Source organism: Mya arenaria, chromosome 16 (genome assembly GCF_026914265.1).
Source record: "Mya arenaria isolate MELC-2E11 chromosome 16, ASM2691426v1".
Taxonomy (NCBI): Eukaryota; Metazoa; Mollusca; class Bivalvia; order Myida; family Myidae; genus Mya; species Mya arenaria.
Genome location: NC_069137.1, coordinates 6,280,557 through 6,293,874, shown reverse-complemented (window position 1 = coordinate 6,293,874; position 13,318 = coordinate 6,280,557). Strand labels below are relative to the sequence as shown.

General features: G+C 35.2%; 1 protein-coding gene and 1 long non-coding RNA gene across 2 annotated transcripts; both read right to left on the bottom strand.

The window, feature by feature from the left end:
• Positions 1–4,293: 4,293 nt before the first annotated feature.
• LOC128222391 (coadhesin-like) lies at positions 4,294–9,152 on the bottom strand. The gene is made up of 7 exons (XM_052931367.1): positions 9,134–9,152; positions 8,713–8,883; positions 7,494–7,664; positions 6,263–6,358; positions 5,842–5,975; positions 4,760–4,856; positions 4,294–4,463 (listed from the first exon to the last, which is right to left on the bottom strand). Exons 1-7 carry the CDS (start codon positions 9,150–9,152, stop codon positions 4,294–4,296), a joined length of 858 nt encoding a protein of 285 aa, XP_052787327.1.
• Positions 9,153–9,890: 738 nt separating this feature from the next.
• On the bottom strand, positions 9,891–12,711 carry LOC128221877 (uncharacterized). The gene is made up of 4 exons (XR_008259014.1): positions 12,618–12,711; positions 11,815–11,909; positions 11,236–11,304; positions 9,891–10,016 (listed from the first exon to the last, which is right to left on the bottom strand). It is a non-coding gene; the product is annotated as an uncharacterized LOC128221877 (long non-coding RNA).
• Between the last annotated feature and the right edge of the window lie 607 nt (positions 12,712–13,318).

The following is a 13,318-nucleotide window of genomic DNA, read 5'->3' as shown; positions in this document are numbered from 1 at the left end:
ACAACATTTGTAAGGTTCATTAGAACTGCAGCTATATATTTGTTGTCATCAAGAGTTTCCTCATTCGGAACACCTCGGCCATTTTTATCGAAAACAACCTCGATGTATATGGACGGTTAACACACTCAAAAAGCGGCACGTTCAAGTCCGCTGTAAGTAGATCTCGTAGTAATTTTATTTAGCAGTTAAACGTCATGACTTAACTCTTGGGAATCTTAATTATGTTTGCTGTAATACATTACACTGGCAATCAATTTAAACTTAGATCAATAAATATAACTCTAAAACACTACATTTTTTATAATGATATAAATCAAAAGTTTACTAACTACTTCAACTGATGTACCAGCATACATCCGAGGTTGTTTGCGATAAAAAATGGCCGAGGAGTTCCGAATGGAGTTTCTTTTTTCCAGTATTCCACCAGCCTTCACAGGGTAGTTTGATATCTATATTTTGACAGGAAGAGATGAAAAATGTTATAAAAAAATCAGTTGCTCTCGATTGGCCCGTGCATATAAAATGGACATCGATGGGGAAATACCAACTTGTCATAGCTGGTCATATGAAGTCCATGCTGTTACATAAAGGCTCTGACATTCACATTTGATCTCTCACAACAGTAAATTAGTCCTAGAAATAGATTGTCCGATGATATCCCTGTTGCTCTATATCTCGAATACACGACCGGATGTTGACAAAATTATCCCTTGTAATAGATTGCCCGATGATATCCATGTTGCTCTATATCTCGAATACACGACCGGATGTTGACAAAATTATCCCTTGTAATAGATTGGCCGATGATATCCATGTTGCTCTTTATCTCGAATACACGACCGGCTGTTGACAAAATAAAGCCTAGAAATAGCTTGTCCGACCAAATCCATGTTGTTTTATATCTCGAATTCACGACCGGATGTTGACAAAAATAGTCCTAGAAATAGATTGTCCGATCAAAACCATGTTGTTGTATACCTCAAATACACACCGGATGTTGACAAAATTAGTCTTTGTAATAGATTGTCGGATCATATCCATGTTGTTTTATATCTCGAATACACGACCGGATGTTGACAATATTTGTCCTCGTAATAGATTTTCCGATCATATATATGCTGTTTTATATCTTGAATACCCGAGCGGATGTTGACAATATTTGTCCTTGTAATAGATAGTCCGATGATATCCATGTTGTTTTATATCTCGAATACACGACCGGATGTTGACAACCTTTCACGGCCACGACTGTCAACATGTTTCATATCAGCCCGATATCTCCACTGTTTAACTGCTGTACAGTAGAATTAAAGTGTTTGTATTGAAATGTATTCTTTGCCGTGTAACTGTTCTATAGTTTTAAAGTGTTCATTTTGAAAGTTTTCTTTAATGTGTTTCTGTTTAATATTTATATGAAAAACTACATAAACAAGCACAGTAGCCGAAAGTTAAAACATAAACCCCGTTTAATGGCAAGGGGTAAACTCCTAAGACATAGAAAACAAAGAAAAAACACGAACAAGTAACATGGAACAAAAGCACAAAACTCCACAAACAGCACAGTGCATATATACGAGTACTAGGTAAAAACTAGGTGTGTTTATCAAGGATTGTTAAGTACCGCCCTGGAACGATCAGTAAAATGTAAATTTAATCAGTTTGTATGCACAACCTCACTGTTAAGCCTCAAATAAATTTCTATTTTCCGTTGTTCGAGTAATTTCAATCGCGAGAGTTGCGGATGACGTAACTGTTTTGTATCATGTTGTCACGGACAACGTTCAATAAATAGCGCGCCTTATAGGTGAATAGCGTTGTAGTAAATATAAAAAGGTAACGCCCAATTCTACTTGTTTTCTTTCTAATATGTGAGTATTTGTGCCGACAAAAACAAAAAGAAGACACTCAAACATGGTACACATGTTTCATTATGTATATCTTACACTCATACATAGTTCATATCCATACAAATACATTAAAACAATAAGCCACGTTCATAATACATCCGAAATTACAGGGACAAGCGCAGTATCCAATGGAAAATACTAAGACTCTGATCAACAGCAGGAGGGTTAATTCCAACAGACCCGAGATATATCAATGCATATAGTATAACTGCAATTTTCTGCCAAAGCAATTGCCAATTTATCTTAAAAGTGTGCCATTAAATCAAATTATTGCTGATAACATATATAACGTTGCTTTTTGCTAATATAATTTCGAGTCCATTTCTTGGATAATTGTGTAGATTTTGTGAAACAAATATCCGTTGCAATTTATTGATGGATTTCCCGTATCGGAAGAGATAACAATTCATTTCCCTTTGTTGGAGCCAATAAATGTTTTTGTTTCTTTTTTTCTGTAAATATCCTAATCATTCATTCAATCAGTCTCATTTCTAATACATTTTCCCTATACATTAGTAACAACCTGTTCACAATGGTTTTAATTACTTACAAATCAAACATAGACTAATTTAGTTCATAAAGCTGAATTTAAAATTTAGATAAACTTTTATTCAATATATAAGACAAATTTCAAACCATTCTTTATCAACCTTCTAATTTAACAATGGTGTTAGTTTTTGGTCAGTCAACATCAAGCAATTCTTACACAGACCTTCATCTTTTACTTCTGCACAGGGATCGTATTTAAACTATGCTTGTCCCTATGTTTTCCATTATATCAGCTCTTCTTTGGTGTTACTGCTGAACAATATTCAAGGAAAATAATCGAGATTAATGTTACTTTCTTAACTTTAAAATGTTTTGAGTTATGCCTTTCAGACTGCTGTGTGTTTAACAGAACGTCGTAAATCCAATCGAGTTAAGTATCCATATTCCCTAATCTTGTGAGTCAAATTTGAGACTGACATTTTAAATGTATCAAAATCAATTTATGTCGTTGCTTGGTTTTAATGGTGTGTAACTAATTCTAAGCGTCGGCTATTTGCAACATATACATAACAATTCTACAGTAATCTTTTATTAGTAGCATTAAACAATGAAATTTTTTACTCTGATATAATTTGGTAGATTTTTTTTCTACAACGTCACGTGGTTCTGAACATCATTCTACTGGTTTTTAAAGACACATGCTTATCAAACGACATTGAAGAGCTCGAGTCTGTCCCAGGCGTCAGATACTCTCCGTTCAAGTTCGCGTATTGATAGCAATCATTGTACCACCACGCTCCGTGATAAGAAGAAGCACAGTTACTGCCACTTCGTAGGTCATTATCCCTATCAAAGGTGGAAAACGCCATATTAACAGCCCCTCCATCGTTTGTTTGCGTGAGATAATCAGCAGCCGCAGATGTAACTGAAAATTTTAAAGTAGTTATACTGTTTTGGCCGGGTCCAAGCATTCATTATATAATTATACGGGTTGTCGGATATTAAAATAAAAATACTATTACTTTTATCAACGATCGTACAGTAAAACAACTTTTTATATAAATATCCATTAGTAATTATGTTACATATTTATTAACAAACGAAAACGTTGGGGACGCCAATCAAAGAGAAATTGAATCTCAAAAAAATACTTTCAATTAAACTTGCGATATGACTACAATATCAAAGCAAAGTTACCGATTTTACGATTAGGTGGCATTCGTACTTTAACAAGATGGCCAAATTTATAATAATTATATCATTGTTTTAGGAAACGTTTCTTATTCAACGTCATCATAAAAGTGATATATTTACGATATTATGGTACCGTTTAAAAATACAATAATAAGCATATTACAATATGAAGTTTACTATAGAAACTCGTTCTAGCAAAAATTATTATTGTTTCAACCCGTGAGCTTATCATGGTCCGTGATGACGAGTATGATGACTGCTCGACAAAGATAAGAACGTGCCTCATAACGTCATTTTCCAGATTTAATATGATCGACACGGATACCTGGTAGGCAAAACATCACAAGCATAGCCTTTTAGGCGGTTTATCGGGAGCTATCGGTGCAATTAAATTTGAAATTTTGTATTTTATTTCGTTCATGACGCGTATCTAGTTACACTAACGAGCATTACCGGGAACCGAAAGTTTACATTCGGTGAAGGTCAAAATTTAAACCCAGTGAGCAAAGGAAGTGTTTTATTAAATAGCTGTTTTTTACCTTTGTTACTGATCAATGTAAGTGATACGTCATTCAAGCTCTGTTTGTTTCAAAATGCATAAAGGCTTGATCGACCTTAATTAGGTTCATATACAGAAATCAGCGCTGATAAAAGCTTTAATTTATCGTTGTGTATTCGTGTGTGTATTAATCTGACAATATGACTAACTTCCGCCGTAGTCTGTTTTGGTTCCAATTCGCAATATGTATGTTGGGGCGGCTTCTATTCTGAACTTTGGGTAAACTACATAGCCGAGGCCTCCATTAGCTCTTTGTATGTCGATTCGTAACTCGTTGGTGGTCCGTGACGTCATCTCATGCATCAGGGACAACCCTAGTATGTGAAACACATTCGTATATGTAAGTTGATAAATGATAAATTCAAGGGATATAACATTACAATTACAGTATAAGTATTTATGCAGGATGATGTGTAGGTATATACAAAATTATATTTATTTCCAACGTGTCGACAACTGAAGGTTTGTTATATGATGAATTCGTTATGCATGCATCATCACTTTGTGCGACATATTCCCGTAAACCACACGTTTAACTGTTCACGATAACGGGCCATCAGTCAGGCTTTGATATTGTACTCTGTCTAATAATTATCTACAGAGATCTTACCTAGCCAGAACTCCCCACTAGGAGAACCAAACCCGGCCTCATAAGAAGAGAAGTTCCGGTAGAAATCGACACTTCCATTTACGCGGTGCTGAAAAACCTGGAAACATATTGGGTATATGAAACATTTAACCGAATAAATATACAATGTCAGAACCTAAATATCAATCAGCGCCACAACGAAGTGAAACACAATTTATATAATTCGGGGCGCATAAATGGCGGTTAAAAACCTCGATGAAGGTCTGTCGAAATTTCGACATAAATACTGGAAATTCGACTTCGGCACTCGACATTTCTACTTCTTTACTAGATGCATTTAGTAATAAACTCGCATTTTCGAATTGCTAACTGCGTCTTGTATAATTTGAGAAAATAGTTGGAAATGTACACTTCTATCGCTTAAAGTTCAGATATGTTAGTAAGGTCTATGATCCGTTGTTCGACAACAAGTTGAGATTTGTTGACTTATCTCGGATTATTTAAATTGTTGTTTAGAGCCGTTCGACAATCTTTAAGACAAATTTGTTCGATCCTAAATACAGATTATGGTCTTTAATTGCCAAAGAAAGTTAACTTAAAGTTTAAGTGCAAACGAATATTAAGTTAAAATTTAGGGCACTTTCGGGCTATTAATCATATCTTAAAATCGTTTATGCAACGGACATAATACCTCACACATGTGCAAGGCAATTATAAAAAGGCTAACTCCAGATGATCCTCAAAACAAGTCATATAATCTGATTTTGCCATGGACATATTTAATCAATAAGGCTTCGGGTTATATATTTCATCGATAAGGCAGTTGATAGTTGAACGTGATGTCCTACGAAGGAACTTATTACATACACCAAATAGTTACACCGAAAACAATTAAAAACAATCCTAATTAGAAAACGTTTTGTCTTCTGAATGTTATCTGAAAAATAACTGATATTTCCAGCAATGGGAACTTCGAAGAGATACAGACCAATTTATTACCTGATCTAAATCACCATGTAATAACTGTTTGAAAGAAATAATATTCAAACTCATTCGACTTCAAAGCATCAATTCCTAGTTAGACATAAAACCATATACGTTACCGTCCACCCCCCTCCGTCCGTATCCATATCACAGACAACCTTCGCTTGACTACTTGTGTTCCAGGTTGTGATGGTATAGATTGAAGAAGGAAGGTCTGGGTGAGCTTTATGTATCTCAGAGCAATCGGCATACGCTGCAATTTGTACACGGATACGCTTCAACAATGTATTGAACAACAACAACAATTAGAGCTGCTGTGCTTTCAATATTTATGATCCAACTATCGATATCAGTAAGATGTACCTTTTCAATTGTAATAAATACGTCTTTTGCTTAGTTTATCTGTATTCAACTTGACTATGCTATTGACGTCATGACTGTTATGCAGAATTTAGTTAAAACATAGTTTGAATGTCGTACATGTGCACACATTTCCTGTGCTATTTGTAGTGTCGGTCGCGTTCCCAGTACAGTTCTGACCTCCAAATTCAGGAGTTGGATTATCGCATGCCCTTGTCCTCGTTTGACTTCCACAACCAGCAAACCAGTCTGACCATTGGCCCCAGCCGCCATTACCTGTTATCCGAACAGAAATATCAAGAACAAGAGTCTTTTGCAGTTACATTTTCATTTAACAAGATATATTAAGAAATGTATAATCAATATAACTTGGTTATGATATTCAGCGGTTAATACATGGCACCTAAATACCGTCTGTTCTAAATGGCATACTAGATTGGTAATTGCCCATGGGACATAACGATTCAGGTGGCCAACTATGGATAGAAGGCACAAGGGCGCCGTGTATTAACCTTTTATTTCCATATGTTTTAGATAGAAATATGCCATACTCTTATCTATTGATTACAGTATGCACTTTTATGGTTATTGTGGCGTATGACGTTGACAATATATTTTGTGAATTAATACACTGAGGAACCGGTTTCACCGGATTTGTTATATTTTAGAGTGTTGGCCTAGCGCCCTGACAATGTGTATTGATTTGGTATAACAGTAATGACGGCAGACAAATCAAGTCAGAATTGCTCAAATGATTCTATAGCTATAGAACAAAAACATATTTTTACATAACATTGCATTTTGTATTTGAGATGTTTCGAGTGTTATACTGATTTGGATAAGTACGCTTGATACGTGGTATATATCTTATTTTAACATGTGTGTATATAAATCGCAATCGAGCAAAACAAATGATCTAGTACACTGGAATGTTCGCATTTTATTTTACAAAATGTTTATTGTTCCTGATGTCAATTTCAATGTGTGATGAATATGTGTACGATGACTCATTTAATGCATATTTTAAGTAATCTTAATTAATCGTTTAAAATAATACCCATTGATAAGTATCATAATCTACCTATCATTTTTAAAGATAAATTGCAAATTTTACAATATCATCAAGCATCGCATTTAAAATGACCATTGTAAATTCATAATTCGGCTTTAAGATGACTGTAAACCAGTATTTATAAATAAATGCAGTACAATCTTGAATATGACAGTCTCTACACATAAACACATTCATTTCACACTTAGAATAGTTCAATTTGATCTTTTTCAAATCATGATTTTGGTATGTTTTTCGAAAAATAATCATTCACTCTTGCAAAACTAAGCATACTGCAAAAATAGTATCAATAGTATTTCAGCAAAACACAAAACACGGTAAAGAAATCTTAACCCTTACTTGGACAATGTACAATATTGCAGGATCGTGTTCCAATATCTGATCCTGTGCAATTACGACCTCCTTCGCTTGGTGGGGGACTACTACATGTTCTTGATCTTCGCTGGGTACCTTGACCGCATGTCTGGTCGCAAACTCCCCACGAACCCCATCCCGACCATTCTCCATTTACTAAGAAGAATTATGAATTCAATTGTGATATTTGTCTGCCTGTGACAATGCTAGACCTGACTGCTATTGTATTGTTACTTCATCCGACGCACTGTTTTCCGTTATAAGGTATGAAATTGTTAGCCCAAAAATGTGTTGTATACCTCAGTGAAATATCGACAAACATTTGTTTTAGATAGAAATATGCCATACTCTTATCTATTGATTACAGTATGCACTTTAATGATTATTACTGCGTATGACGTTGACAATATATTTTGTGAATTAATACACTGAGGAACAGGTTTCACCGGATTTGCTATATTTTAGAGTGTTGGCCTAGCGCCCTGACTATGTGTATTGATTTGATATAACAGTAATGACGGCAGACAAATCAAGTCAGAATTGCTCAAATGATTCTATAGCTATAGAACAAAAAGTATTTTTACACAACATTGCATTTTGTATTTGAGATGTTTCGAGTGTTATACTGATTTGGATAAGTACGCTTGATACGTGGTATATATCTTATTTTAACATGTGTATATAGATCGCAATCGAGCAAAACAAATGATCTAGTACACTGGAATGTTCGCATTTTATTTTACAAAATGTTATTTTTTCCTGATGTCAATTTCAATGTGTGATGAATATATGTACGATGACTCATGTAATGCAAATTTTAACTTATCTTAATTAATCGTTAAAAAAAATACCCATTGATAAGTATCATAATCTACCTATCATTTTTAACGATAAGTTGCAAATTTAACAATATCATCAAGCATCGCATTTAAAATTACCATTGTACATTCATAATTTGGCTTTAAGATGACTGTAAACCAGTATTTATAAATAAATGCAGTACAATCTCGAATATGACAGTCTTTACACATAAACACAGTAATTTCACACTTAGAATAGTACAATTTGATCTTATTCAAATCATGATTTTGGTATGTTTTTCGAAAAAAATCATTCTCTCTTGCATAACTAAGCATACTGCAAAAATAGTGTCAATAGTATTTCCGCAAAACACAAAACACGGTAAAGAAATCTTAACCCTTACTTGGACAATGTACAATATTGCAGGATCGTGTTCCAATATCTGATCCTGTGCAATTACGACCTCCTTCGCTTGGTGGGGGACTACTGCATGTTCTTGATCTTCGCTGGGTACCTTGACCGCATGTCTGGTCGCAAACTCCCCACGAACCCCATCCTGACCATTCTCCATTTACTTAGAAGAATTATGAATTCAATTGTGATATTTGTCTGCCTGTGACAATGCTAAACCTGACTGCTATTGTATTGTTACTTCATCCGACGCACTGTTTTCCGTTATATGGTATGAAATTGTTAGCTCAAAAATGTGTTGTATACCTCAGTGAAATATCGACAAACAGAGGAACTTAAAGGTCTATGCTACTCTGATGTATGTTTATGTACGTAGCAGTTGTTCAAATATCCAATTTCCACACAGCAGTTACCTCCCTTAAGTTTATACATATTCATTTTAAAACGATTGTGAAACAACTTATTACAACATTATATTAATCACTCTCGTTGGAACGATTTTACGCGAGAGTGTGGTCTTGTGTTGTGGGGGAAACCGGGGAACCCGGAGAAAACCCACTTGTCCGGCTTGGTGACCACAAACCAAACTCACATGCGCCCAAGCCGGGAATCGAACCCGGGTTGCCTAGGTGAGAAGCGAGTGCGCTAACCACTGCGCTAACCGGACAACCTTACCTCCCTTTGACGTCTGCAGTTTATCCTGACAATACGCGTATGATGTGATAATTAACAAATTCACGTGGTCTTTATCTAAGAGTTACAATTTGTTTACATTTGAAATAGTTTCTATCTTTATTTTTGTCAACTTGTTTTAACCATTGTTTATTAAATGAGACTAGACACCGGATGATACAATTTTTAACTAGGGCACTCCGCAGACACATGATTGCTGAGTTAAGTCTTTCAATCTTGTAAAATGATGAATCATCGGCCTCATACTAGCTCGCATAAACTTATCTAGGCCCATTTGTATTTGCCGAATTTGGGATCATTTTGTGTCTTGTCCATTTGAATGTAACATTGACGTGTTCGATTTCCATAATATGATGGTTTGAGTGGTAGTGTTAACGAGAGTGACTGGTCCTAAGCTTATATCACTTTCTACACAATCGTTGTCAATGAAACAAACGTTTTAACCTATGGCATCTTAAACCCACCTTGTATCTGTGCGAAGCATTGCTGATTGCAAAGGTCGGCGTTACAGCACGAGTCACAGTCATGGACGTCGTAAGATCTTTCTTTGAAATAGTCTCGCTTACCGACCAGTACACCACCAGAATGGTGAGTCTCACAAGCCTTAAATGAAAGTATATTGGTAGGACCAGTATTGAGAATGGTATAAACTCGCGTTTACTTTTATGGTATTTTGATTGAAATAACCGAACAGATTAATACGATCAACGACTTTTTTTATCAAAACAGATTGTTTCAGCAACAGTTAATAAATGTTTAATTATACAATTTAAACTAAAGGAACAGGACAAATAATCAAAAAATTTAAACATCATCCTGATTAAAGGTCCAACAAATATGATATACTATCCATGCAAAACTTGACATACAACACAACAATAACTAAAGGTAAAATAAAGTTGTCAATCATAGCGCTATAAGCACTGATGTTCTCACGGCTAGGAGACTGTGTAGAGTGTGACGTTATGCATTCGTCATGTTTTGTAAAGTGGCAGCTGCAGAAATCCTTATAATGTATTATGCTAGTTCCTGTGTGCGCTTTAACATGCATTTGCTGTCTATATCGCAACGGACTTACCAAAGTACACACAACAACGTAATACACCAAATAAAACAAAAAACTGCCATGCACTGCCAAGCTGTCCTAATGAGATGCATTTCTTTGAAAACTTAAGTAACCCAAGTAGAACATTAGCATGTTTAAGCAGTGGCACATCTACCAGCCTTATATTGGAACTACCAAAAATTCAGTTTACACTTGCGCAAACGGATTTCGATATGAACGGCATCCTAAAATCCACTAAAATCAAATTTACAGGCTGGTAGATATTCATAGCGCATTTGTAATGATACACGCACTCGTTTTTAAAGCATTTCTACATTCTAAAAGTTAAGAATGCTCCCCGCGGCACCAACACAACTGCTGTGAATACCAACTAAAAGACTTACAACTACAATACATATGGGGGTAACTGCCTTCAAATAGAAACAGAAACTGTCTCACTTACGTTTAAGCACATTAACCAATTTCATCAACCGGTAATAATTGAGTATGCCGACTACTTTGCTATTTCATTTTACGTATGCATGTAGGGTTAATGTCAGGAGTGCAGTTAAGGCCCTTACATTTTGCCTCTTAGCATCGTTAATGATTGATTGTTTGACTTGGCTTGTAGCGTAATATTTCATTGTATTAATGACTAATAGATGGCTATTGAGTGTACTATATTACCACGTTAAAGAACCATGGAACTTCCACCACTTAAGTTTATTTTGACAAGGTACATGCATTTCCATATAAATACGAAATTAACACACTTACAAAAGTATTTTGGCACCGAGAGGTGAAAACGGTCGTTCCAAAGAGCTGTTTTCCTTCAACGCTACATTCCTGCAGAAAAAAGTTTGCATCGTTTTATGGAATAACCTGTTTTGTTTTAAAAGTGAATGCATGAATATTATTTGTTCATTTTGGAACTTTTTAATACATGAACACAGATAAAACAACTCCGTAAACATCGATAAAGACGTAAGAAAATATTATAGCAATAAGGAAAGTAGCCAACAATAACAGGCGCACAAAACAGGTCTTAATCCAGCATTATTTCACGAAAAAGCTTTTGTAAATCGTTACAAAGAAACGGGTCAAGTGACATGTTTAAGAAGCGTAAGATGTATAACATCGTGTAATTAAATACATTAAGCAAAGATTTGAGTTTATAAAATTTTATATGATTATTAAATTTCAAAATCCATGAACTTTAAAAATGGTGTGTGCAATAATGAGTATCAATCATTTGTTTCCGGAGCAGAGGAAGAAGTCTTAACCTATTGTTCGCTCGATACAGGGGTTATATATTTGAGCCAATATTTGTAAACTTAAGTATACTATTGTATTTACCTCTCCCTTCCTACAAAAGTCAATATTGTGACATCTGCCGGCTGGTACCGGATCACGGCAGCTGTAGCAAATAAGGCCTCTGTCGGCAGGGTATCCTGAAAACGTTGTATCGATTGTAAGCCCATTTCGTTTCACATATAACAGTTATGGTTCAAATAGTTATGGTTCAAATATACCCCTATTATCATTTAGTACGTGTGATTTAATCTTACCCTCTCACAACAAAAAAATATTTTGAATCGCATGGACTAAATAGGTCCATCAACACAGGAATGTGGACTTAAATCTATATAACAAAGCCATAAATAATTGATGAAGTAGTTTCATTGGTACCGCAAGAAACCGTTGCGAAAACTATGCACTTATATCCGTACTAATGACAGTAATGTTTCCTGTAGAAAAAAGTATTCTGATGAAATTTCTAATTGAACTCGAGTCACCGTATGAGTACACATTTTAAAACATCTAAACAGACCACTCGCCTGTGAAGACAACTAACAGTTTGGGGTTATAGAAGAGTTATTAATGTTAACATGCAATTTCACTGGAAAAAGAGCTTTCTCCACTGCCTCATGCATACTCATTTAAACTAGATTTTGTCAGTCAAATTTAAAATGCAGTGTTACGAAAAAAATAAGTACCATGGATGACGCCAATAATTAAAATCTTCCCCGGTTCACTAAAACAATCGATACGACGTGTACCTAAATCTGACACGGTTCACCGAAACCATCGATACAATGTGTGCTGAAACCTTACCCGGTTCACCGTAACAATCTATACAATGTGTGCTGAAACCTTACCCGGTTCACCACACGCTTTATTGTTACATAACTTTGAATCGCAGCAGTGAGTACATCGGCTGAACTGGGAAGTTGAGGTTATGTTGGTGCAAGTCTGAAATGGATATAAAATAACTACTTCCGGAAATTGGCGCCATACATTTCACATTTCATCTTATTTAGAATCTACCCTTGTCTAAATTAGTACCTAAAGCTTACCCTTTATAAACTGGCTGACATCGTATAAAAGTGGCTTAATGACCGAAAGCAAGATATTCATAAAACAAAGACACGAGAGAAGAAGATGAATTTAAGTTGGGAAATGCCTTAAGATATTTTTTCAATTCCGACCTTGATCTTCGCTTTTAACATTTACCCAATTTCATAAATTTACCATGATGAACAATTGTTTGTCTATTAAAGATAACTTTCGAAATATTGCGCCTATTATCTAAAATTGCAACAGGATAGGGTTTGAGGGGCGCTAATGGAAAGTGTTAGTTGTGAGACTCTTAAGAAAGTACGTCTCTATCAATTGCAACGGTACTTACATTTCCAGGTGAACAGCCTAATACATAACTAGCTTCTCCTATATCGTTTACAGATCGCTCAGTGTAACATACCTGAAAAGATTAACCTTAAACAGATACTAAACCATGACGAATTATCACGAAAAACGATATTATTTGAAAGCGTAAATGTGTCTCAATCGGATTGAAAGC

Bases quoted from the DNA above. Each gene is read 5' to 3' on its own strand.
- LOC128222391 (XM_052931367.1), bottom strand. The intron at 7,665-8,712 runs GTAAGGGTTAAG...AATTCTTCTTAG, and splicing joins CAATATTGTACATTGTCCAA to TAAATGGAGAATGGTCGGGA. The intron at 4,857-5,841 runs GTAACGTATATG...ATATGTTTCCAG, and splicing joins CGGACGGAGGGGGGTGGACG to GTTTTTCAGCACCGCGTAAA.